The sequence below is a fragment of the Symphalangus syndactylus genome, chromosome 1 (genome assembly GCF_028878055.3).
Source record: "Symphalangus syndactylus isolate Jambi chromosome 1, NHGRI_mSymSyn1-v2.1_pri, whole genome shotgun sequence".
Taxonomy (NCBI): domain Eukaryota; kingdom Metazoa; phylum Chordata; class Mammalia; order Primates; family Hylobatidae; genus Symphalangus; species Symphalangus syndactylus.
Genome location: NC_072423.2, coordinates 92,726,631 through 92,751,201, shown reverse-complemented (window position 1 = coordinate 92,751,201; position 24,571 = coordinate 92,726,631). Strand labels below are relative to the sequence as shown.

General features: G+C 54.9%; 2 protein-coding genes across 2 annotated transcripts; both read right to left on the bottom strand.

Moving 5' to 3' along the window:
- Positions 1–126: 126 nt before the first annotated feature.
- Positions 127–12,576, bottom strand: OTUB1 (OTU deubiquitinase, ubiquitin aldehyde binding 1). The gene is made up of 7 exons (XM_055236088.2): positions 11,630–12,576; positions 9,752–9,813; positions 9,398–9,496; positions 1,893–2,011; positions 1,611–1,695; positions 1,309–1,503; positions 127–1,204 (listed from the first exon to the last, which is right to left on the bottom strand). Exons 1-7 carry the CDS (start codon positions 11,685–11,687, stop codon positions 1,007–1,009), a joined length of 816 nt encoding a protein of 271 aa, XP_055092063.1. The 5' UTR covers positions 11,688–12,576; the 3' UTR covers positions 127–1,006.
- A 9,315-nt stretch (positions 12,577–21,891) lies between these two features.
- Positions 21,892–23,902, bottom strand: COX8A (cytochrome c oxidase subunit 8A). The gene is made up of 2 exons (XM_055236703.2): positions 23,661–23,902; positions 21,892–22,210 (listed from the first exon to the last, which is right to left on the bottom strand). The coding sequence occupies exons 1-2, from the start codon at positions 23,772–23,774 to the stop codon at positions 22,115–22,117; spliced, it is 210 nt and encodes a 69-aa protein (XP_055092678.2). The 5' UTR covers positions 23,775–23,902; the 3' UTR covers positions 21,892–22,114.
- Positions 23,903–24,571: the final 669 nt, after the last annotated feature.

The window sequence follows — 24,571 nt, the reverse complement described above, 5'->3', positions numbered from 1 at the left end:
TCTGACTGGGGGGAAGGAGGCGGCCCAGGTGTTGGATGGAGCCCTGGTCAGATGCTTTCGCTGAAAGGGGCTAGCAAGAGCTCTCGGTGAGCCAGGCGGGCAGAGGCACAGGCGGACGGCAGAGGCGGCAGCAGCAGTTCACATTTATTGAGGGCCTGCCCCCAAGGAGCTCACAGCCTGGGGGCTGAGACCCCGAATGTGCAGGGGGCGGGGAAGAAAAGAGGTGAAGGCAAAGAGGCAGGCAATGCAGAGACACCGTGGCCCAAGCAGAGGGGGTGCAAGGCAGGCACAGGCAGGGGGCCTGGGGCAGATGGGGAGGTGGAGAACCAGCAGCCCCGAATAGACCTGAGGACTGTGGACCCCACACGTTTGAAGGCTGCCCTCCCCCACCAGGATGGCGCTGCCGGGGCACCCTGTGGGAGGCCCAGCTCCTCCACCTGCCCTGAGCCAGGTCCAGCCTCACAAAGGCCCCTCCACCCAGGACTCCCGACCATGCAGACCCCTGGTGGAGGGCAGGAAGCTGGGGTCTGGGGCCCAGCCGGGATGTGGAGGTGGGGCCTATGAGGGAGCAGATGAAGTGTGGGTGGCCCTGGGACCCTGGGCAAGTCCCCAAGGAACTTCCAGGATCCCATAGAAGCCCCTGAGCCAGCTAAGAAGGGAAGGGGGGCCTTAGGGAAGGAAGCAGAACCCAAGGAAGCAGGAGGGGCCTCCAAGAGGCCTGGCCCCTCAAACCTGCTCCTGTTGGGGAAGCTCAGGGGTGGATAGGTGAAAAGCAGGGGGACCCACCTGGGGGGAGGGGGCAGCAGACAGAGCAGCCAGGCGGGCAGCAGAGCAGGGACACACACACACGGCTCACCACCAGCACCCCCTTTAATAAAACATGGGGGGGTCATGTGACAGGAAGAAGGGGGTGAAATAGGACCATTTACAACCACAGAAAAACCTCTGTACATGTCTAGCGCCTGGCAGAGGGGGGCAGCAGGGCAGCAGCGGGCCGGGGCCAGCCCTATTTGTAGAGGATATCGTAGTGTCCAGGCCGGTAGAGAAGGTAGACCTTGGGCTCCGAGCCCTCAGGGAAGATGTGCGGATTAGTGGTGCCGCCCTCGCCGCGGTCCATGTACTCCACCTGGATGGACACGCTGAGGGCCTGGGCCAGCGCGATGATGTGGATGTGATCGCTCTCCTTGCACATGGGCTCCACCTCCTGTGGCATAGGTGCGGGTCAGGCCCCGGTCTCCGCACCCCGCCCCAGGCCCTGTGGACCCACTGCACTCCCCCGGCCGAGAGTAAAGGGGAGGGGGACGGCACCTGCTGGCAGAACTCCTTGACAGTCCGCCCACCCTCGATGAAGTGCTCGAAGAACTTGCTCTCGCGTTGCAGGTAGCCCGAGGTGAGCAGCCGCAGGTAGACCACAAGGTAGTCGGAGGTGCTCTGGTCATTGAAGGAGGCCAGCAGGTCGGCGACAGAGGTCTGCTTCTCCACCTGCTCAATCAGGTCCATGAACTGCAGCCGCGGAGGGAGAAAGCGCAAGATGAGGGGGAGGAGATGGGTGGTCCTCACCAGGTGAACCCCTCCACCCTGGCCCAGCCCAGACAGGCGCCAGGGCTCACCGTGTTGTGGAAATCCTCAATTGTGAATTCAGTGAAGCCCTGGGACACCAGGTCCTCCTTGCTCTTGGCAGATACAGCCTTGAACCTGGGGGTGGGATGGAAAGGCGGGCCCAGCATGGGCTCCTCGACCAGCCCAGATACCAGGGCCCAGACAGCACCGCCCCGCCTGGCAAGGCCAGAGTCCAGCCCATCGCCTGCCCTCAGGTGGAGCTGCACTTCCTACTCACCCGGGGAGGAGGGAGACACCCACCTGCCTCGGTGCCCAGTGCCCACCCTTCTCACCGCTGCAACTCCTTGCTGTCATCCAGCAGTGCCTCCAAGTGGGAGAATCCGAAAGCCCGATAGAAACAGTTGCCGTCAGGCCTGGTCTTGCGGATGTACGAGTACTTTTTGTGGAGGTCCTGCAGAGGCAGCCCCACCCCAACAGGTTAACATCAGGCCAGAACTGGGGCTGTCCAAGGAAATGTCCCCCAGCAAAGGTCACATTCCAAACGTGGCAAATGAGCTCCCAGCAGCCACCTGCCACCCTGGGCCCCTGAAACAGGCTGCTGAACGTGGCAATGGGAGCAGCCCACTGCCCAGAGTCCTCCCAAAAGACGGCAGGAAGCTGGGGACTTAAGGACAAACTAGTTGCATGGGTCACTAAAGTGCTGCGGTGCCTACAGGACTGTACAACAACAGGCAAGTGAATCTGTCCTTGAGCAATGCGTCCTCTCCGGTCTTTCAGCCCAAGAGAACTTCAGGGCAAGCAAGTCAGGGCCAGGGTGGAGTGCTGGCCTCCACGCCTCAGCCAGGCGGCTGGGGCCCTCTGCACAGCCCAGCTCAGCCCCGCTCCCGCCACACTGAGAAGAGTTCCCCCACCTCCAGGCCTTGCCTGCAGCCCTCCTGGGGCTAGAAACAGCCTCCCTCCTCTACTTGTTTTTTTGAGACGGAGTTTTGCTCTTGCTGCCCAGGCTGGAGTGCAGTGAGTGGCGCGATCTCGGCTCACTGCAACCTCTGCCTCCCGGGTTCCAATGATTCTCCTGCCTCAGCCTTCCAAGTAGCTGGGATTACAGGTGCCCACTCACCACGCACACTTCACCTGGCAAGCACACTTCACTCCCCTGGCCTGGGCACCCTCCCCCCTCCCCTACCCATCTTGCTCCCACCCCCAGCTGATGACCTTGTCTTTTCTCCTCAGCCCCCACCAGCACATCTGCCCTTGGCTTCCTCCCACAATCCTCACAGGATCTGTTCCAGCTGCCACCTAAGCTGCCTCTCTACTCCACACTAGCCCACCCCCACCCTCAGGCTCAAGCACATCATTCCAAGCTGGGCGCCATGGCTCATACCTGTAATCCCAACATTTTGGGAGGCCAAGGTGGGAGGACTGCTTAAGCCCAGGAGTTCGAGACCAGTCTGGGCAACACAGTGAGACCCCCATCTCTCTAAAAAAAATAAGTAAGTGGCTGGGTGCGGTGGCTCACTCCTGTAATCCCAGCACTTTGGGAGGTCGAGGTGGTTGGATCACCTGAGGTCGGGAGTTCGAGACCAGCATGACCAACATGGCGAAACTCCATCTCTACTAAAAATATAATATTAGCTCGGCATGGTGGTGCATGCCTGTAATCCCAGCTACTCGGGAGGCTGAAGCAGGAGAATCGCTTGGAGCTGGGAAGCAGAGGTTGCAGTGAGCTGAGATTGTGCCATTGCACTCCAGCCTGGGCAACAGAGCAAAACTCCATCTTGAAAAAATAAATAAGTAAGTTAGCTGCACACGGTGCTGCATCCTGTGGCCCCAGCTACTCGAGAGGCTGAGGTTGGAGGACTGTGTGGGCCCAGGAGGTCGAGGCTGCAAGTGAGCTGTGATGGCACCACTGCACTCTAGCCTGGGTGACAGAGTGTGTGAGATCCTATCTCAAAAAAAAAAAGACATCATCCTAGTAAGTCCCCCCATGATCAATTTTTCCCTCCCTACTGGTTTAGACCCAACAGCATATACACATTCGGCTACTTCTTTAAAAGGAAGGGAATCCTGAACTTTACGTTTCTGTCTGGCTACCCTTCAATTTCTCTGCTTTCTTTACAGCAAAACTCCTCATGAAGCTGTCCGTGCTGTCTCCACCTCTTTTCTCCCTCGGGAAGCTTTTGCTCTAGCCAAGGTCAGCTGAACACCCTCAATCAGAGGGGGCAAACCTAGCCCCCCACCCCCACTGGCCCCTTAGCAGAACTGAGACCACTGACTGTGGCCCTGCCTAGATGCCTCCTTCCCTGGGCTGGCGCCCCCACCCTCTCCTTGTCTTCCTCCTGCCTCCAAGGCCACTCCTCATCTCTCTAAGCTCTGAGGATCAGGGATGCCACCAAACCATACAGCACCCTTCAAGACATGGTGTGTCACCTGCAAGAAAACAGTCACTGAGGCTGGGCGCGGTGGCTCACGCCTATAATCCCAGCACTTTGGGAGGCTGAGGCAGGCAGTAATCGAGGTCAAGAGATCAAAACCATCCTGGCCAACATGGTGAAACCCCGTCTCTACTAAAAATACAAAAATTAGCTGGGTGTGGTGGCGCACACCTGTAGTCCCAGCTACTCGGGAGGCTGAGGCAAGAGAATCACTTGAACCCAGGAGGTGGAGGTTGCAGTGAGCCGAGATCGCACCACTGCACTCCAGCCTGGGCAACAAAGCGAGACTCCGTTTCAAAAAAGAAAAAAGGAAAACAGTCACTGCACACTTAGCCACTGTGCCTGCCATGTGACCACGGGCATGAGGGCTGTCTCCCATGTGCCTACCCTGCCCTGCTCAGGCCGGGGACAGCTTCCACTTTTTTCTTTCTTTTCTGAGACAGGGTCTCCTCTGTCACCTGGGCTGGAGTGCAGTGGCAAGATCACGGCTCACTGCAGCATCAACCTACCAGGCTCAAGCAATTCTCCCACCTCATATTTCAGAGTAGCTGGAACTACAGGTGCACACCACCACACCCATTTAATCGTTGTATTTTTTTGTAGAGATGGGATTTCACCATATTGCCCAGGCTGGTCTCGAACTCCTGGGCTCAAGTGATCTGCCTGCCACAGCCTCCCAAAGTGCTGCACCCGGCCAGCTTCCTCTTTGAAACTACACTCACTCTCGTGGCCAGGTACAGTGGCTCACACCTGTAATCCCAGTGTTTTGGGAGGCCAAAGGGGGAGGATCAAGTTGAAGCCTAGCCTGGGCAACACAACAAGACCTCGTCTCTACAAAAACGTAAATTATACTTGCTCTCTTGACGACGTCAGTCTCAAGCAATTTTTGTTTGTTTGTTTGTTTTTGAGACAGTCTCGCTCTGTCATCCAGGCTGGAGTGCAGTAGCACGATCTCGGTTCACTGCAACCTCCGCCTTCCAGGTTCAAGCAATTCTCCCGTCTCAGCCTCCTGAGTAGCTGGGACTACAGGCGCGTGCCACTATGCCCGCCTAATTTTTTTGTATTTTTAGTAGAGACGGGGTTTCACCGTGTTGGCCAGGCTAGTTTTGAACTCCTGACCTCAAGTGATCCACCCACCTTGGCCTCCCAAAGTGCTAGGATTACAAGCATGAGCCATTGCCCCTAGCCAAAGTCTCAAGGATTTAAATAGCCCCAAGTGTGAATCTCAACTCTCAACTCCATTTGCGATCCTATCTACCAGCCTCACCACACCTCCTCTGAACTGTCCAACAGGCATTTCCACTGAGTGCAGTTGAGATCAACCTCCGAACAACTGCTCCTCCCCAAGGCTGCCCCACCTCAGTCACCCACAGCACCTTACAGTCACTGCCGACTCCAACACCATATCCATCCCTTCAATATGTCTGGTATCCAACTGCTTCTCACTCCTCACCTCCACCGCCCGCTGCCCACCTCCAGCAGATTTTACTGCACAAGCCTCCTGGCAGTGTCCCTGCCTCCACTTCACCTTCCGGAGTTTATTCTCACCCCAGCACGAGAATGGCCAGGGTCGGCTTGGAGTGATGGCTAAGGCCTGTAATCCCAGCACTTTGGGAGGCCAAAGTGGGTGGATCAGTTGAGGTCAGGAGTTCAAGACCAGCCTAGCCAATACGGTGAAACCCCGCCTCTACTAAAAATACAAAAATTAGCCAGACATGGTGGCGGGCATCTGTAATCTCAGCTACTCAGGAGGCTAAGGCAGGAGAATCACTTGGACCTGGGAGGCGGAGGTTGCAGTGAGCTGAGATGGTGCCATTGCACTCCAGTGCACTCCAGCCTGGGTGACAGGGCAACACTCTGTCTCAAAAAAAAAAAAAAAAAAAGTGACCAGAGTCACCTGCTAGATGCACCCCATCTCCCTCAGAGTCCTTTCTCTCACCACAACACCCCACCCCGCCCTGCCCCGCTCAGTTCCCCAGCCCTAACCCCTAATTCTGCACCAGCCACACTGGCCTCCATGCTGGCCTCAAACCATCCAGGTGCCCTCTTGCCTCGGGCCTGGGTGGGCACTGCTCTCCGACGCCTGTGACTCGCTCCCCGCTCTTTTTCTGTTCATTACTCAAATACCACCTCATCAGCAAGGCCTTCACCAAGCCCTGTTTAAAATGGCAAATGCTCCCACTCCCAATCCCCTCTTTTTTTTTTTTTTGAGGTGGCGTTTTGCTCTGGTCACTCAGGCTGGAGTGCATTGGCACAATCTCAGCTCACTGCAACCTCCACCTCCCAGGTTCAAGAGATTCTCCTGCCTCAGCCTAAGTAGCTGGGATTACAGGGATGTGCCACCACACCCGGCTAATTTTGTATTTTTAGTAGAGACGAGGTTTCACCATGTTAGTCAGGCTGGTCTCAAACTCCTAGACCTCAGGTGATCCACCTGCCTCAGCCTCCCAGAGTGCTGGGATTACAGGTGTGAGCCACCACGCCTGGCCCCGATCCCCTTTTCATTTTTCTCCACAGCACTCACTGCCTTCTGATACCCCACATGTCCTAGAGCCCTCTTTGGCTTATCATGTCTTTCCACCCTGAACTGTAAGTTTTGTGAGGGCAGGACTTTGTCGGCATCGCTCTATCTTCAGTACCTACAACAGCGCCTGGACCACAGTCCATTCTCAATAAATGTTAAATGAGTAGCACACCAGGACCACAAAGAGCCCAAATCACCACTGCTACCGTAGCAGCCACCATGGCCATTGTGAGCACGCTCTCTGTGCCAGGCACTTGGCACAGGGCGAATAAACGTCATCCTAATTGATCCTCACAAGAGCCCATTTAGAGAGAGAGGAGTTCTCTGCAACCAGGCCTGCTTGGGCTCTGCTGCCACAGCTGTCTCTGCCCAGGGAGAAAAGGTGGGCTCAGGCACAGCACACAGAATGCGGGTGCTGGGGGCACAGAGAGGCCTCTTAGACAGCATGCTCTGGACATCCAAATGTTTGATGACTCCGTGGGAAGAACCTGGGGCCCAGCCTGTCCTGTCCACTTTACCAGGGTGATCTAGCATGAGTGGCAGGCCTTGGCATGGGGGGGTCCCGCTGGAGGACAGTGACATAAGAGGAATGAATGAATGAAGCTCACCCCCTGTATGGGGAGAGGAGGTTTGTAACCCACTGCTTACAACCCCCCGTAACATCTCCTTCAACCCTCACACTTGCCCTGTGAGGAAAACAATGTCCCCGCCCACAGAGAAGAGAACAGGGGATCCAAGAGCTTCAGGGTGTTGCCCGAGATCATGCAGCTCGAAGTGGTGAGGCCAGGACTGGAACCCAGGCCCATCAGGCTCCACAGCCAGTGCCTTCATCTCTCCACAGGCACCCTGAGGAAATCTAGCTCCCTGAGGAGGGGGCCTCAGGAGATCACAGAGCACAGACCTCACACAGCTGGATCTGGCCTGCAGGTGTGTTTGGCCCACACATTTAAAATCTGAATTAGCTGCCAACTGTTAGAAGTCAGGAGCTGTGGTTACCTCTGGCTCCTCTTGGAAAAACAGATCTGGAGACAATGGAGTCACAGGTATGGACACTCCCATTTCCCCCAGGGGCCTCTGCTCCCTATTACTGTCTGGCTGATACTGAGCTGTGCTACCCTCCTTGTTCACCACCTGACTGCCTGGCCACCTTCAATCACCTGGGTTACCTACCTGGCCACGGAGGCCTCCCCTACCAGTAGAGGACTCTTAAGCATCTGTCATCTTCCAGGGGAAGAGAAATATTTACTAAACACTTACACTGAGCCTACCAGATACGGTTTCCACACACCCATTGTCACATTTCTTTTTTTTTTTTTTTTTTTTTTTTTTTTTTAGAGACAGGTCTCACGTCACCCAGGCTGGAGTGAAGTGGTATAATCATGGCTCAACTTCTTGGGCTCAAGTGATCCTCCAACTGCAGCCTCTTGAGTAGCTGGGACTACAGGCATGTGCTACCACACCCAGGAATTTTTTGATTTGGAGGGACAAGGTCTCACTATGTTGCTTGGGTTGGCTTGAACTCCTGGGCTCAAGCGATCCTCTGGCCTCAGCCTCCCAAAGTGCTAGGATTCCAGGCTCGAGTCACCATGCCTGGCCCCATTTCACATGTCAACCTCCCAGCTCACAGACCTAGAAAGTGGGTGGTAAAGTTTGCCTCCGTTTGAGTGATGCAGCACGGCCCTTTGAGGAAATCTGTGGCTGCTTGACCCCACTGCTGCCTGCCTCTCCACAAAGATCCAGGAGGCAAGCTGTGGGAAACGGCCCTCTGGCAACCCTTCTGCCCCACTGAGCACCAGCCTGGTCAGCCCCTGTATGGGCACCGAGATCATCAGCTCCCGCCCAGCCTGCACCTCCCTCAATCTCACAATCGCCCTATGAGAAGATGCTTTTTTTTTTTTTTTTTGAGACAGAGTCTCACTCTGTCGCCCAGGCTGGAGTGCAGTGGCACAATCTCAGCTCACTGCAACCTCCGCCTCCCAGATGCACGCAATTCTCCTGCCTCAGCCTTCCCAATAGCTGGAACTACATGCATGCGCCACCACTCCCAGCTAATTTTTGTATTTTTAGTACAGATGGGGTTTCACCATGTTGACCAGGCTGGTCTCGAACTCCTGACCTCAGGTGATCTGCCTGCCTCAACCTCCCAAAGTGCTGGGATTACAGGCGTGAGCCACCGTGCCTGGCCAGAAGATGCTTTTATTGTCCCTATTTTATAGATGAGAACACCCATTTTAGAGACACTAAAGGACTTGCCAAGGATACAGCTGCTGAGTAGCAGAGTCTAGATTTGAATCAATGTCTTTTTTTTTTTTTTTTTTTGAGACAGTCTTCTTCTGTTGCTCTGGCTGGAGTGCAGTGCCGCAATCTCAGCTCACTGCAACCTCCGCTTTCCAGATTCAAGCAATTCTCCTGACTCAGCCAGGCAAGTAGCTGGGATTACAGGAACCTGCCACCACATCCGGCTAATTATTGTATTTTTAGTAGAGATGGGGTTTCACCATATCAGCCAGGCTGGTCTCCAACTCCTGACCTCAGGGCATCTGCCCACCCTGGACTCCCAAAGCGCTGGGATTACAGGCATGAGCCACCGTGCCCGCCCCGCACCCCCTTCTTTTTTCTGAGATGAAGTTTTGCTCTTGTCACCCAGGCTGGAGTGCAATGGTGTGATCTTGGCTCCCTACAACCTCCACCTCCCGGGTTCAAGCGTTGAATCAGTGTGTTTTTGAGGCCTCAGCCTATGCACTTCAAGAACCAGCAACGAAAGGTGTCCTCCAACACCCTACTCCCTCAGGTGACAGACCCAGCAGGAAGCAAGTCTGAAGCAGGCACCCTCCTGCCCCGCCCCCAGGGTGCTTCCCACCAGCTCTGGCCAGGCTCCCACCTTGATCTTCTGTTGATAGATGTTGTCATCTTCAGCATACTCCTTGTATAGGACCGAGAGCTCCAGCCGCTCTGACACCAGAGGGTTCTGCACAGCAATCTGGAGGAGGCAGGGATCTGTCATGTCCTAGCAGGGAGATGGAGTGACCCATGCCTAACAGCCAGAATAACTACATATGGGCTGGGCTGGTCACCCGGTGGCCCAGCAACCCCCAGAAAAGCACCAGTACCTAGCATAGCCTAGGGAGGAGGGAGCTTCCAAAGTAGAGACAGACAATAGGCTTCATGCCCAGCCTATGCATTTCCACAATGGGGCTGCTGGCCACTGCCTCCCTCGCCCACTGCAGCCCCTCACCTCTTGCTGAATTCGGTCCTGTTGAGCCATGATGGCTTCATCATAGGCCAGACAGTTAACACCTGGGAAAAGGAAAAAAGCCAAAGATTACAGGGGGTCCTGGCTGTCTCCACTGAAGGCAGCTGGGCCAGGGACAAGAGCAGCCCAGGAGCAGGAAGACAGGCTTAGAATCTGGAAGCAGGTATGTTACAGATGTCCCAGATGCAAGCAATTCTCCTGCCTCAGCTTTCCCAATAGCTGGAACTACACGCGTGCACCACCACTCCCAGCTAATTTTTGTATTTTTAGTACAGATGGGGTTTCGCCATGTTGACCAGGCTCATCTTGAACTCCTGATCTCAGGTGATCTGCCCGCCTCAACCTCCCAAAGTGCTGGGATTAGAGGCGTGCTCCACCTCAACTGTGTCATCTTGGCAAAGTCCCTTCCCCTTCTGGGCTTTCATTTCCTCATCTTTAAAATGAAGGGACAGAGGTATACCGTGGTACCCCTAAGGTGCGCTCTTCCAGCTCTGACACCCCCTTCCTCCCGTTAACATCACTTCCCAGCGGCCTGGGAATGTTCTGGGGCCAGGCGTGGTCTCTTGCGGAAAGTAGGATGAGGAAGCAGAGTCCTGGCCTGGAGGAGAGCTTCCTGTGAGCCTGCACTTTACTCCATCACCGCCTTCATCCTCTTGCGGTCCTGGATATTGTTAATGGTGCCCATTTTACAATTAACAAAACAAATGCAGAGAGGTGAAGCAATCTGCCCAAGATCACAACTAGCAAAGACCTGTGATCAAACCCAGGTTTGTCTAATTCCAGGCTGAGCTCTTCAGCACAATACCTCTCCTTGGCTACCACATGGCAGAGACCTTTCCTCAACTGTAAAATGGGGCGAGTACCCCCGCCTTTCTTAGAGGCATACCAGTACGTGCTCTAGTATTATCAGCCAGCTGGGCAGGTCCACCCTATGGACCCCACTGTGAGCAGCTATCGGTGAGGAGCTAGGACACCTGAATTTTAGTCCTGGCTCTCTCTTAATGTCATCTTGAACAAGTCCCTTCCGGGGCCCAGTTTTCCCACTTCTCGTTCCCTCAAGTGTTCGGTGAGAATAAGGTGCGTGTGCTGAATGACTTTAAAGGTCAACCCTTTTGGGGCTCGCCATCCCAAATTCTTGGCTGGGCGTCGACCTACCCTTTTCGCACTACTCTGCAAAAGATCTGTCCCTGCCACCCAATGACCTACGCGGTCCCCAGGGCCCAACTCATAGGCGGGAAAAGACAGAGTGGGACCATTTTTGAAAGGCCCATCTCCTCAGGAGACTAACAATGTCTAGGCAGGAGGAAAGGGGCTGCAAGGCCAGAAGAGGCAGCTCTACCAGAAAAAGTCGCAGGCCTCAGGGACAGATCCCGCAGTCCCCTCACATCCCAGGGCCGCCTACGACATCCCGAATGGCCTGCCCGGACCTTTGTGCTCCGTAGCCCAGCGAAACTCGAGGCCCTCACGGCGCGGGCCGCCGCTGGAGCAGGCCGGGGGGCTCGGCCCTGGCCTAGGCCTCAGCCTGACTGCAAGGACAGGGGCGGCAGGGCTCGGGGCCCCTGGAGCCGGGAGCCGAGGGGTTGGGCAGAGGGTGGGGCGGCCCAGGCCCCGCCCCGGGCGCACACGATGGAGAAGGGCCGCGGGCCTTGGCCCGCCTCGTGCGTCCTCCCTCCCGGCCGGGGGTCGCGGCGGTGGCTCCTTCCATTGTGAGGGGGAGGGGAGGCAGCGGAGGTGGAGGAAGGGACCCCCGCGCACCTCGACCCCAGAGCCGGCGGCCCTGCCTCCCCTCCCTCCTCGGGAGCAGCTGGCCCGGCATCGCCCCCACTAGCCCGGGCCGGACATCCCTCCTTGGATCTGTACCTTCGGAGTCGCTGCCCAGCGGCTCCTGCTTCTGCTGCTGAGGTTCCTCCGCCGCCATCTTTAAACAGCGCCGCACTGCCGACCGCTTCCGGGTTGCCAATTGCCGTCCTCCCGGAAGTGAGCCCCTCCTCGTGGCCCCGCCTTGGCAACAGCCCTAGCAATGGGATCCCCTCAGACGTTGTCAAGGAATGGGCTTCCAGTCCCGTGGCAGGTGCTGGCACGCCAGGCCTGCTGACCTGAGACCTGTAGGAGAGGCCGGCCGCCCCAGGTCCGCACCTCCACCCCACACACTGGTTTGGCTCCATCTTCCCAGCCTCCCAAAGTTCCCGGTGGTGATTGCAGATCCTCCTGGAGCCAATTCCGTTTTCTTTTTCCTGGAGTTTGAAACGCGGATTGTGTTATTGAGAGAAGTAGGAAAGTGAAATTAAAATCACCGAAGGCAGCATTCCTGCTGCGGGCTTCGGCACGCACTGCATGCGACCATAGCTGCAGTGCGGAGCGGCATCTGACCCAGGAGACAGGAAGTCGGCCAGCGCCGGGGCGCCCGCGGAGCCCCACATCGTGGCCCCACGGAACCTGGGTTCTCTGCCGGCTTTGGTGAGCTGCTTCCGGCAGGGAGACAGCATCCCTTGGTGTCAAGGCCAAAGCCTCATGACCTAACTTTGGGCTCTGTGTCCTTCTGGTTGTGACAAAGCAGGACCTTTAAAAAAAAAAAAAAAAAAGAAGAAAGAAAAGAAAGAGTCTCGCTATGTTGCATGGGGTAGTCTCCAACTCCTGGGCACGAGCGATCTTCGGGCCCTGTCTGAAGAGTAGCTGAGACTCCAGCCGCGAGCCACCACTAAAGCAGGGTCTTTATAAAAGCAAAGACTTCACAAAAAAGGAAAATAATGGTTGCCAACAGTCAAGCAGAGGTGCTGGAGGGAAGTGGATGTGGCTGTGAAAGGGAAAGTCTGGATTCTTGTGAAGGTGGAAATGCGCAATACCCTGACTATGTCAGTACCGTGGTGTATGCTTTACTACATTTTTGCAAGATGTTAGTGGGGGCAGGGGAGACTGAGTAAAGGATACATGGAATCTTTATAATTTCTTTAATTTCCCTGTGAATTATCTAAAAATTACATTTAACATTTTTTTTTTTTTTTTTTTTTTTTTTTGAGACGGAGTCTCGCTCTGTTGCCCAGGCTGGAGTGCAGTGGCGCGATCTCGGCTCACTGCAAGCTCCGCCTCCCGGGTTCACGCCATTCTCCTGCCTCAGCCTCTCCAAGTAGCTGGGACTACAGGCGCCCGCCACCACGCCCGGCTAATTTTTTGTATTTTTAGTAGAGACGGGGTTTCACCGTAGTCTCGATCTCCTGACCTCGTGATCCGCCCGCCTCGGCCTCCCAAAGTGCTGGGATTACAAGCGTGAGCCACCGCGCCCGGCCCATTTTTTTTTTTTTGAGACAGAGTTTCTCTCTGACCATCCAGGCTGGAGTGCAGTGGCATGATCTTGGCTCACTGCAACCTCTGCCTCCCGGGTTCAAGCCATTCTCCTACCTCAGCCTCCCGAGTAGCTGGGACTACAGGCACCCGCCACCACGCCCGGCTAATTTTTTGTATTTTTAGTAGAGACAGGGTTTCACCGTGTTAGCCAGGATGGTCTCGATCTCCTGACCTCATGACCCGCCCACCTCGGCCTCCCAAAGTGCTGGGATTACAGGCGTGAGCCACCGCGCCCAGCCACGTTTAATTTTTTAAATGGTAAAGATGGCTGGGTGTGGTGGCTTATGCCTGTAATCCCAGCATTTTGGGAGGCCAAGCTGGGAGAATTGCTTGAGCCCAGGCATTGGAGACCAGCCTGGGCAACACAGGGAGACCCACCCCCGCATCTCTATAAAAAACATTAAAAAAAAAAGTAGCCAGGTGTGGTGGCATGCACCTGTAGTCCCAGCTACAGGAATGCAATAGTGATCTCGGCTCACCGCAACCTCTTCCTCCTGGGTTCAAGCGATTCTCCTGCTTCAGCCTCCCAAGTAGCTGGGATTACAGGCATGTAGCACCATGCCTGGCTAATTTTGTATTTTCAGTAGAGACGAGGTTTCTCCACGTTGGTCAAGCTGGTCTCGAATCCCAACCTCAGGTATCCACCCGCCTCGGCCTCCCAAAGTGATAAGATTACAGGTATGAGCCGCCGCACCCGGCCTTGCCTAGCTCTTTTCAATGATGGTTTATTTGGTGGTTAATAACTGTTCTCTTGGCCAGGCACAGTGGCTCACTCCTGTAATCCCAGCACTTTAGGAGGCCAAGGCAGGTGGATCACCTGAAGTCAGGAGTTCAAGACCAGCCTAATATGGTGAAACCCCGTCTCTACCAAAAATACAAAAATTAGCTGGCTGTGGTGGCGCATGCCTGTAATCCCAGCTACTCAGGAGGCTGAGGCACAAGAATAGCTTCAACCTGGGAGGCGGAGGTTGCAGTGAGCCGAGATCAAGCCACTACACTCTAGTCCGTGCGACAGAACGAGACTCCATCTAAAAATAACAATAATAATAAATAAGTAAATAACTGTTCTTATCCCCATTCCATCTGTCCTGTTAATTTCACTGTGTGAGGATTTTGGTTCTCTATCCTGAAGCATCTAAATCCCACCTGCAGGCCGGGCTCGGTGGCTCATGCCTGTAATCCTAGCACTTTGGGAGGCTGAGGTGGATGGATCACCTGACATCAGGAGTTCGAGACTGGCCTGGCCAACGTGGTGAAACCACGTCTCTACTAAAAGTACAAAAAAATTAGCTGGGTGTGGTGGCAGGCGCCTGTAATCCTAGCTGCTCGGGAGGCTGAGGCAGAAGAATCGCTTGAACCCAGGGGGTGGAGGTTGCAGTGGGCCGAGATCATGCCACTTCACTCCAGCCTGGGTGAAAGAGGGAGACTCCGTCTCAAAAAATAAAAAAATAAAACCCTTGGCTGGGCACGGTGGCTCAGGCCTGTAATCCCAGCACTTTGGGAAGCTGAGGCGGGTGGATCATGAGGTTAGGAGTTTGAGACCAGCCTGGTCAAGATGGTGAAACCCCATCTCTACTACAAACACAAAAATTAGCCAGGCACGGTGGCAGGTGCCTGTAATCCCAGCTACTCGGGAGGCTGAGGCAGGAGAATCGCTTGAACCCGGGAGGCAGAGGTTACAGTGAGCCATGACTGCACCACTACACTCCAGCCTGGGCAACAGGTGAAACTGTCTCAAGAAAAATAAATAAATAAATAAAATTAAATAAAATAAAACCCACCTGCAGATTCGCCAGGAGCCCCTGGCACAGCCCCAGACATTTGTCTCTGCTCCCCAATTTGCCACCCTGGAAATGGTCCCATGCTGCTGGTCCTTGCTGTCAAGGGCCTATAATGACACAGGCAGCACAGGCACTTGGTTGAGGCTGTATGTCGGAGACAGTCACAGAGGTGACAGGTAGCAGCCAAAGTGCCAACATGGCACAGATGCCTCCTCACACCAACCTGCCAGACTAGTGCCTGCCCAGGCCCCACATCCATGTCCATGGGATTCCATCAGGTGGAGGGAGGGGAGGAGACCCCATAGTGGGTCTCAGGGACTGTGAAACTTCAGCTTTAGAGGAAGTTTACACAACAGCCCAGAGGCCCCAAGGGGCCACATGGCTCCAGACCCACCCAATCTCGTCTGCCCCTGCCTCTCAGGGAAGGGAGCCAGGCTGAATGGACCAAGACAACAGGGGCATGGCATGGGCCCCGGAACAGCCACAGTCCTCACAGGAAGGCATGGCCAGCCGAAAGCCTCGAAGGGTGGGCCACACATGGGGATTAGGCGACCATTCTCGGTGCAGGCTTGGGAGTCGGGCAGCTGCCCAGACAGCAGGAGTAGGGGCATGCTTGGCCCCCACATGAATCTTGCATTGTACCCACAAGAGTCTCCAGGCAGCAGCCCTGAAATCGTGGTCCAGGGAGGCTTTGACAGCAGCAAAGGCTGATGCGGCAGAGCAGGGTCTATGCCTCAGGGCCATCAGTTGGGCTGTGAGTCACCTGCAGGATTCAGACCTCCTAAGGCCAAAAGCAAGCAGAGGGGCAGAGGCAATGCAGGCAGAGCCCCTCCCAAGCAACTCCCACCACCCCAGTCCTCACTGGGGCACCCACTATAAGTGCTGTACATTCACTTCACTTTATGCCTGCAGAGGGTCCCAGCAGCTGGTCCCAGCCCCTCCCCAGGGCCTCACAGCACCACATGATGCATTACTTTCCTTATTGCTTCCGTAACGAGTCACCACAAACCTAGCGGCTTAAAACAACAATTTATTCTCTTACAATTTTTTTTTTTTTTTTTTTTTTTGAGACACAGTCTTGCTCGGTCCCCCAGGCTGGAGTGCAGTGGCGCGATCTTGGCTCACTGCAAGCTCCACCTCCTGGGTTCAAGCGATTCTCCTGCCTCAGCCTCCTGAGTACCTGGGATTATAGGCATGCGCCGCCACGCCCAGCTAATTTTTTGTATTTTTTGTAGAGACAGGGTTTCACCATGTTGGCCAGGATGGTCTCGATCTCTTGACCTAGTGATCCACCTGCCTCAGCCTCCCAAAGTGCTGGGATTACAGGCCTGAGCCACCATGCTCAGCCTCTCTTACAGTTTAGGAGGTCAGAAGTCTGGGTTTCACCAGACTAAAATCAAGGTGTCTGCAGGCTGCATTTCTTTCCAGAGGCTCTAAAGGAGATCCACTTCCTGCTCGTCCAGGTTGGCAGAAGGTAGGACCAAGGTCCCCATGTTCTTGCTGGCTGTAAAAGAAGGCTGTTCCCAGCTCTAGAGGCCCCTGCAGTCCTTGGCTCATGGCCCGCTTCCTCTGTCCTCAAAGCCAGCAACAGTAGGCTAAGTGCTTCTCACTTCAGGACTTACGACGACATTGCGCCCGCCTGGATCTCCAAGGATAGCCTCTCATTTCAAGGTCATGACCTTACATCTACAAAGCCCCCACACCATGTAAGATAACATACTCACTGGTTCCAGGGAGTAGACCATGGGCATTTTCAGGGGGCCATTATTCTGTCTGCCACAATATCTTCATTTTACAAAACTGAGATTCAGAGACCAGATGACTTGCCCAAGGTTGTACAGTTCAGTGGCCATGCCAGGCCTCAAGCCCAAGCCTCCCCACTCCCAGACCACTGTTCCTGACATTACAGCACCTGCCGGGACTTTAGCCTCTCCAGTCAGCATGCACACCAGGCACAGAAACCCACACACGTGGACACAGAAAATGTTTGGGGTACAAGGATCCTTGCTTTCTCTATAGGGAATTGCTCCAGGGCCCTGAATTGGTTGGGGACGAGGGTAGGCCAGTGAAAGACCAGATTTTAGACCTAATGGCCACACAAGGGACCAAGGAGTTTGGGGTTTAAATGTGATAGGTCACTCAAACTCTACACTCTCCTGCCCACCCCTACGTACATCACCCCACCCATCCCCACAAATGCAGAACATGGCAGGTTGTGGGAGGAAGAGGGGCTGGAGGAACAGCCGGGCTTGCTGAGGGCTTCTTCAGACCAGGGTCCTCAAGGACTTGCCTGGAGCCATTGGTGTTGCACAGGTTAGGGCAGTGGCTCAATCAATCGAACTTTGGGCTGGAGCAGTCCTCCTCGGAGGGGGACCATCACCCATCATTCAATTCCAGGGACACAAAAATGGAGGACACCCAATCAAACCCTTAGCAGGGCAGTGGAGTTACCATAGAAACTGAAGACAGGCCGGGCGCAGTGGCTCATGCCTGTGATCCCAGCACTTTGGGAGGCTGAGGCGGGTGGATCACGAGGTCAGGAGATCGAGACCATCCTGGCTAACACAGTGAAACCCTGTCTCTACTAAAAATACAAAAAATTAGCCAGGCGTGGTGGCGGGTCCCTGTAGTCCCAGCTACTCGGGAGGCTGAGGCAGGAGAATGGCATGAACCCGGGAGGCAGAGCTTGCAGTGAGCTGAGAGATTGCGCCACTGCACTCCAGCCTGGGTGACAAAGCAAGACTCCATCTCAGCCGGGCGCGGTGGCTCACGCCTGTAATCCCAGCACTTTGGGAGGCCGAGGCGGGCGGATCACGAGGTCAGGAGATCGAGACCATCCTGGCTAACACGGTGAAACCCCGTCTCTACTAAAAATACAAAAAATTAGCCAGGCGAGGTGGCGGGCGCCTGTAGTCCCAGCTACTCGGAGAGGCTGAGGCAGGAGAATGGCGTGAACCCTGGGGGGCGGAGCCTGCAGTGAGCCGAGATCGCGCCACTGCACTCCAGCCCAGCCTGGGTGAAAGAGCGAGACTCCGTCTCAAAAAAAAAAAAAAAAAAAAAAAGACTCCATCTCAAAAAAAAAAAGAAAGAAAGAAAGAAAGAAAGAAAGAAAGAAACTCAAGACAACAGGCTGGGTGCAGTGGCTCACGCCTGTGATCCCAGCACTTTGGGAGGTCCAGGTATGAGGATCACCTGAGGTTAGGAGCTGGAGACCAGCCTGGCCAACATGGTGAAACCCTACCTCTACTAAAAATACAAAAATTAGGCAGGTGTGGTGGCCTACGCCTATAGTCCCAGCTACTCGGGAGGCTGAGGCAGCAGAATCGCTTGAACCTGAGAGGCAGAGGCTGCAGTGAGCCAAGATCGTGACACTGCACTCCAGCCTGGACAACAGAGCGAGACTCTGTCTCAAAAAAAAAAAAAGAAAGAAAAGAAGAAGGCCGGGCACGGTGGCTTATGCCTATCCTAGCGCTTTGGGAGGCCAAGGCGGGTGGATCACCTGAGATCGAGAGTTCGAGACCAGCCTGACCAACATAGAGAAACCCCTTCTCTACTAAAAATACAAAATTGGCTGTGTGTGGTGGTGCATGTCTGTAGTCCCAGCTACTCAGGAGGCTGAGGCAAGAGAATCACTTGAACTCGGGAGGCAGAGGTTGCAATGACCCAAGGTCGTGCCATTGCACTCCCACCTGGGCAACAAGGGTGAAACTCCGTCTCAAAAAAAGAAAAACTCAAGATAACACTTTTTCCAGTGCCACATCCTTGCTGTGTGCAGCCCCGTGGCTATGAGACCAGCACCTCATCTGTGCCCACAGCCAGAGGAAAGCAGCCCTGAGTAGCAGGCCACTCACGGCCCTCTACTCAGGAAGCGAGGGATTGTTGAGAACGCCCCGGCCTCCCACACTGCAATGGCTGGTCCCCAGGTCCAGGGAGCTGCCAGCCAGGCCAGGAGATGGGCTTGAGAGGACAGTCAGGGGGCACTCAGGTCCCACCTCCATAGGGACTAATGTAAGCAGAAAAGCCTCCCAAAACCATGCACAGAACAAGGGGTGGTCCTGCTGTGTGGAAGATGGCCATGAGGCCCCTCCATCCAGAAACAAGGGAGCTATTGAGATACCCGCATGTGGCAGATGAATTCTCCTAGGTCAGCACCCCATCCTGGCTCCAGATCCAACACAGGCTCGCCCCTCCCCAGCCGATGCTCCCACCAGGCACACCTGCAGCATTCTGAACCCCACTAGGGGCAACAGGCCCAGGCAGCTTCTCCCCGGCCCTCCAACCAGGCCGTGACCCTTCAGCCTCATATACAAAGTCTGGCTTGTGTGGAAGGAAAGGAGCCACCTAGGAGGCAGAGGACAATTTCCTAACGCTCAAGGAAACAGCTATGGCAGGAGCTGAACCCACTACAGTATCGGGCACTGGGCCCCACAGGCTTCCTTGGGCATCACGCAGAAAAGACAAGCAAGACCAGGCTACGGCAGGAGAGTTGGGTCCACTCTCAGCTCTGTCAACATAAATCAGGAAACAGCCTGCAGAACAGGAGCTGGGAAGACGTGTGTTCAGACACTCAGGGCCTGAGGCCAACCACAGCCCTCCCCTCTCACCTGACATCTTTGCCCACTATTCCAGGCACAGGCGTCTTGGCACCCTCAGCCCCACAGGGGAGACCGAACCTGTGTCTTTTCAGAAATCAACCAAGTCACCCCAGCAAAGAGGATGCAAAGGAGAGGTAAAGCCATGTCTTCCTCGAGGGTGGAACCCGGCACGTCTCAGTGTTCCTTCCAGACGCTGGCAATCAGGACTCCAGCTCAGCTCGCAGTGTTTCGGAATATCGCCACTGCTGAGGTACTTCCTGCCCCTCACACATCAGGAGAAAGAATCACTGAGGAAGGACTCCTGGGGACAGAGGAATGGCAGATTCCCCAAGTCAAACAGAGGAGGAGAAAGCGAAGCTGGCAGATAGAACAAGGAAGGACAATTAGTCCATAACCATGTATGGAAAGTGTTGGAAGGAAAGGGGCCCTGGAATTGACATTTAAAACGCAAGCAGGGGCCGGCGGTGGTGGCTCACGCCTGTAATCCCAGCATTTTGGGAGGCCAAGGAGGGCAGATATCAAGGTTCAAGAGATCAAGACCATCCTGGCCAACAGGGTGAAACCCTGTCTCTATTAAAAATACAAAAATTAGCTGGGCGTGGTGGCACACGCCTGTAGTCCTAGCTACTCGGGAGGCTGAGGCAGGAGAATCACTTGAACCCAAGAGGCGGAGGTTGCAGTGAGCCGAGACTGCACCACTGCACTCCAGCCTGGCTACAGAGTGAGACTGTCTCAAAAAAAAAAAAAAAAGGAAGCAGCCAGGCGCAGTGGCTCACGCCTGTAGTCCCGACACTTTGAAAGGCTGAGGTAGGAGAATCACTTGAGCCCAGGAGTTTGAGATCAGCCTGTCCAACATAGTAAGACCCCATCTCTACAAGAAAATATTTTAAGAAACTAGCCAGGCATGGCTGGGCGCAGTGGCTCATGCCTGTAATCCCAGCACTTTGGGAGGCCAAGGTGGGCGGATCACGAGGTCAGAAGTTCGAGACCAGCCTGACCGACAGGGTGAAACCCCATCTCTACTAAAAAATATATATATATATATATATATATATATACCATTAGCCAGGCATGGTGGTGCACACCTGTAATCCCAGCTACTCAGGAGGCTGAGGCAGAAGAACCACTTGAACCCGGGAGGCGGAGGTTGCAGTGAGCTGAGATCGCTCCACTACACTCCAGCCTGGGCAACAAAGCGAGACTCAATCTCAAAAAAAAAAAAAAAAAAAAAGGAAGAAGAAGAAACTAGCCAGGCATGGTGGTAGCACATGCCTATAGTCCCAGCTACTGGGGTACAACCTGTGGTGGGAGGATCGCTTGAGCCTGGGAGGTCAAGGCTGTAGTCAAAGTCAAGGCTACAGAGCTGTGATTGCACCACTGCAGTCCAGCCTCAAAAAAAAAACACGGGGCTGGGAGCGGTCTCTCACACCTGTTAATCCCAGCACTTTGGGAGGACGAGGAGGGTGGATCACAAGGTCAAGAGTTTGAGACCTGGCCAACATGGTAAAATACCATCTCTACTAAGAATACAAAAATTAGCCAGGTGTGGTGGCATGTGCCTGTAATCCCAGCTACTCAGGAGGCTGAGGCAGGAGAATTGCTTGAACACCAGAGGCAGAGGTTGCAGTGAACTGAGATCGCACCACTGCACTCCAGCCTGGGTGACAGAGCAAGACTCTGTCTTGAAAAAAAAATTAAAAAGGCAAGATTGCCAGGCGCGGTGGCTGTAATCTCAGCACTTTGGGAGGCCAAGGCGGGCGGATCACTTGAGGTCAGGAGGAGTTCGAGACCAGCCTGGCCAACATGGTGAAACCTCGTCTCTACTAAAAATACAAAAAACTTAGCCAGGCGTGGTAGTGGGTGCCTGTAATGCCTCGGGAGGTTGAGACAGGAGAATCCCTTGAACCTGAGAGGCGGAGGTTGCAGTGAGCCGAGATCGCATCACTGCACTCCAGCCTGGGCAATAGAGTGGGACTCAGTCTAAATCTGCAAAGTCCCTACCCCCAATTAGGAAGGGCACCAGCACCTAAGAAATGAAGTCCACCAAAAAGGAAGACCAGAGAAGGCTGGCCCCTTACAGGAAAGGCTTCTAGCTGAAGATCCAGCCCCAGTGGGACAGACAGACACACACACACACACACACACACACACACACACACACACACAGAGACACATACACATACACGCCCACTGGGCTTTTCACAAACAAGGGAGCTGGTGGGGATGAGCCAGAAAAGCTGCACAATGACAACAGGCTTTGTCTTCCCAGGAAGCCAGGCACCACAGCTGAGGCACACAAAACCTACCACAGGGCAGCTAGCCGGGCGCTCTTCTCCACACCCCCACCCGGTGCCAGTGGAGGCATGAGCCCAGGCAGGAGGGAAGGCACAATGAATTTCTGAAGTAAAGTTTAAATAGATTTTATTGTTACAAGGGGGACCCCACCAAGCAGAGTCAGTGACCCCCCAGGAGGTCACCATGGAGACATCAAGAGGTCATGATTGCAGAAGAGGTGACTGGAATTGAACGACATGATCCAGGGGAGGCCGGCCAGAAATGCAGTAACATGACCAGGATGGGCCGGTGGGGCTGGTCAGGTCACAGTGTAAGGGGCATAACAGACCCCTTCACTCCGGCCTCCTGTAGGTCTCCAGGTGTGACAGGATCCAGCCCGCTGGCAGGAGGAAGGTCACAAAGCAGGAGGTAAGCCCAATGGCCAATTCCTACACAGAGCACAAGAAAGAAGGCACCTCGGAGTCAGTATTCCCCTAGGCTCTCAAGTCCTAGCAGTTCCCAGGCAGCAGAAAGCCCCCCTCAGGGAGCCAGGACTCAGAGGCAAGTGGGAGGCCCCAAATCCTCACGTTAAAGGAATCCACGCTCCAGGGAGCAGACAGAGCAGATCCAAGGCTACGCTAACCCTTGAGGTAAAGGGTCAGTTATAAGGAGGGAGAAGAGTGAGAGGAAGGAGAGACAGCTGGGGTTAGGGTTCAGGGAGAAATGCACCACCAGATCACAAAGGAAGGGACAGGAAGCAGGATTTATTGAAACCTGTTTTAAAACTGGTCTGGGCCGGGCATGGTGGCTCACACCTGTAATCCCAGCAATTTGGGAGGCCAAGGCGGGTGGATCACGAGGTCAGGAGTTAGAGACCAGCCTGACCAACATGGTGAAACTCCGTCTCTACTAAAAATACAAAAATTAGCTGGGAGCGGTGGCGGGCGCCTATGATCCCAGCTACTCCGGAGGCTGAGGCAGGAGAATGGCTTGGCTTAAACCTGGGAGGCGGAGGTTGCAGTGAGCCGAGATCGCACCACTGCACTCCAGCCCGGATGACAGAGCGAGACTCTGTCTCAAAAAAAAAAAAAAAACAAAAAACAAACAAAAACAGCAAAGCTTGTATGTTAAGACCCAGGATCCTTGCATGGGCCAGTAACTCCAAAACTATACCTATCCTTCCTTGCCTTAAAACCCCCTCCCAGGCCGGGCGCAGTGGCTCACGCCTGTAATCCCAGCACTTTGGGAGGTTGAGGCAGGCGGATCACGAGGTCAAGAGATCGAGACCATCCTGGCCAACATAGTGAAACCCCGTCTCTACTAAAAATACAAAATTTAGCTGGGCATGGTGGCGCGCGCCTGTAGTCCCAGCTATTCGGGAGGCTGAGGCAGGAGAATCGCTTGAACCCGGGAGGCAGAGGTTGCAGTGAGCCGAGATCGCGCCACTGCACTCCAGCCTGGCGACAGAGCAAGACCCCGTCTCAAAATAAAATAAAATAACACAAGATAAAATAAAATAAATAGCAGTAACAACCATTTTCGTCGCTGACAGGGTCAGGCATCCCCCAATGAACCAATGAGAAAATGGGCTCAGAGCGGCTAAAGAAGTCGGCTCGAGGCAGCGCAGCGAGGAGGTGGCAGGGGAGGGAGGGCCTGACAGGACCAGACCCGAGATCCTGGGGCTGTGGGGAAAGACCTAATGCCGACAGCCCCGACTGTCGCCCGGGCACTGTCCCCGTCGTTCGCGCCCTCCAGACATGCCCAAACCGGCACTGCTGCTCCCCGCTATGCTGCGGGGCGCGGGGTGCGAGGCACTCTCAGGACCACCTGAGGTCAGCTAGGCAGAAGGGGCCAGCCAGCCCACGGCGCCTCCCGTGCTCTTCCAGGCCCGTTCCTCACCATGATCCCAAGCTTCTCCTCCGGCGGCAACGAATGGATCTTGGCGCGCGGCATTGGGAGCCGCCGGGCTGAGCCTGTCAAGCCCCGCAGCAGCAGCGGCGTCAGGACGGACATGATGGCACGGAGTACACCACGACAAGCGGTCAGCCGTAGCCCAAGGTCAGGAAGCCAAAATGGCTGCGCTGGCCGGAACTTCCGGAGCTGGGGAGGCCGGGAAACTGCGGCCCGGAAGTCTCTCGGAAATGACGCAAGAACACACCTCCCACAGCCCTTGGCAGTTTTTGGCGCGTTCCTCGAAACAGCCAATTGACACCTTCCTACCGCTATGGGCGGAGCACAAAAGGGCTCTTCTTCGGGTTACGTTCCGCCTCCAAGGCTTATACTTCTGAGTGACATCTGGGGCCACCCAATCATGTACGCGAGAAGCCTAAACTGTTCTTAACTCCTCCCTCCATTCATAGTGTTAAATCTCTCTCTATTCAGGCGGGGCGCGGTGGCTCACGCCCGTAATCTCAGCACTTTTGGGAGGCCGTCTGTACTAAAAATAAAGTACGGGCTGGGCGCGGTGGCTCACGCGTCTAATCCCAGCACTTTGGGAGGCCGAGGCGGGTGGGTAGATCATCTGAGGTCAGGAGTTTGAGACCAGTCTTGCCAACATGGTGAAACCCCATCTCTACTAAAAATACAAAAATTGGCCGGGCGCAGTGGCTCATGCATGTAATCCCAACACTGGGAGGACGAGGCAGGTGGATCATCTGAGGTCAACAGTTCAAGACCAGACTGACCAACATAGTGAAACCCCGTCTCTACTAAAAATACAAAAATTAGCTGGGCATGGTGGTGGGCACGTGTAATTCCAGCTACTCGGGAGGCTGAGTCAGGAGAATTGCTGAACCCAGGAGACAGAGGTT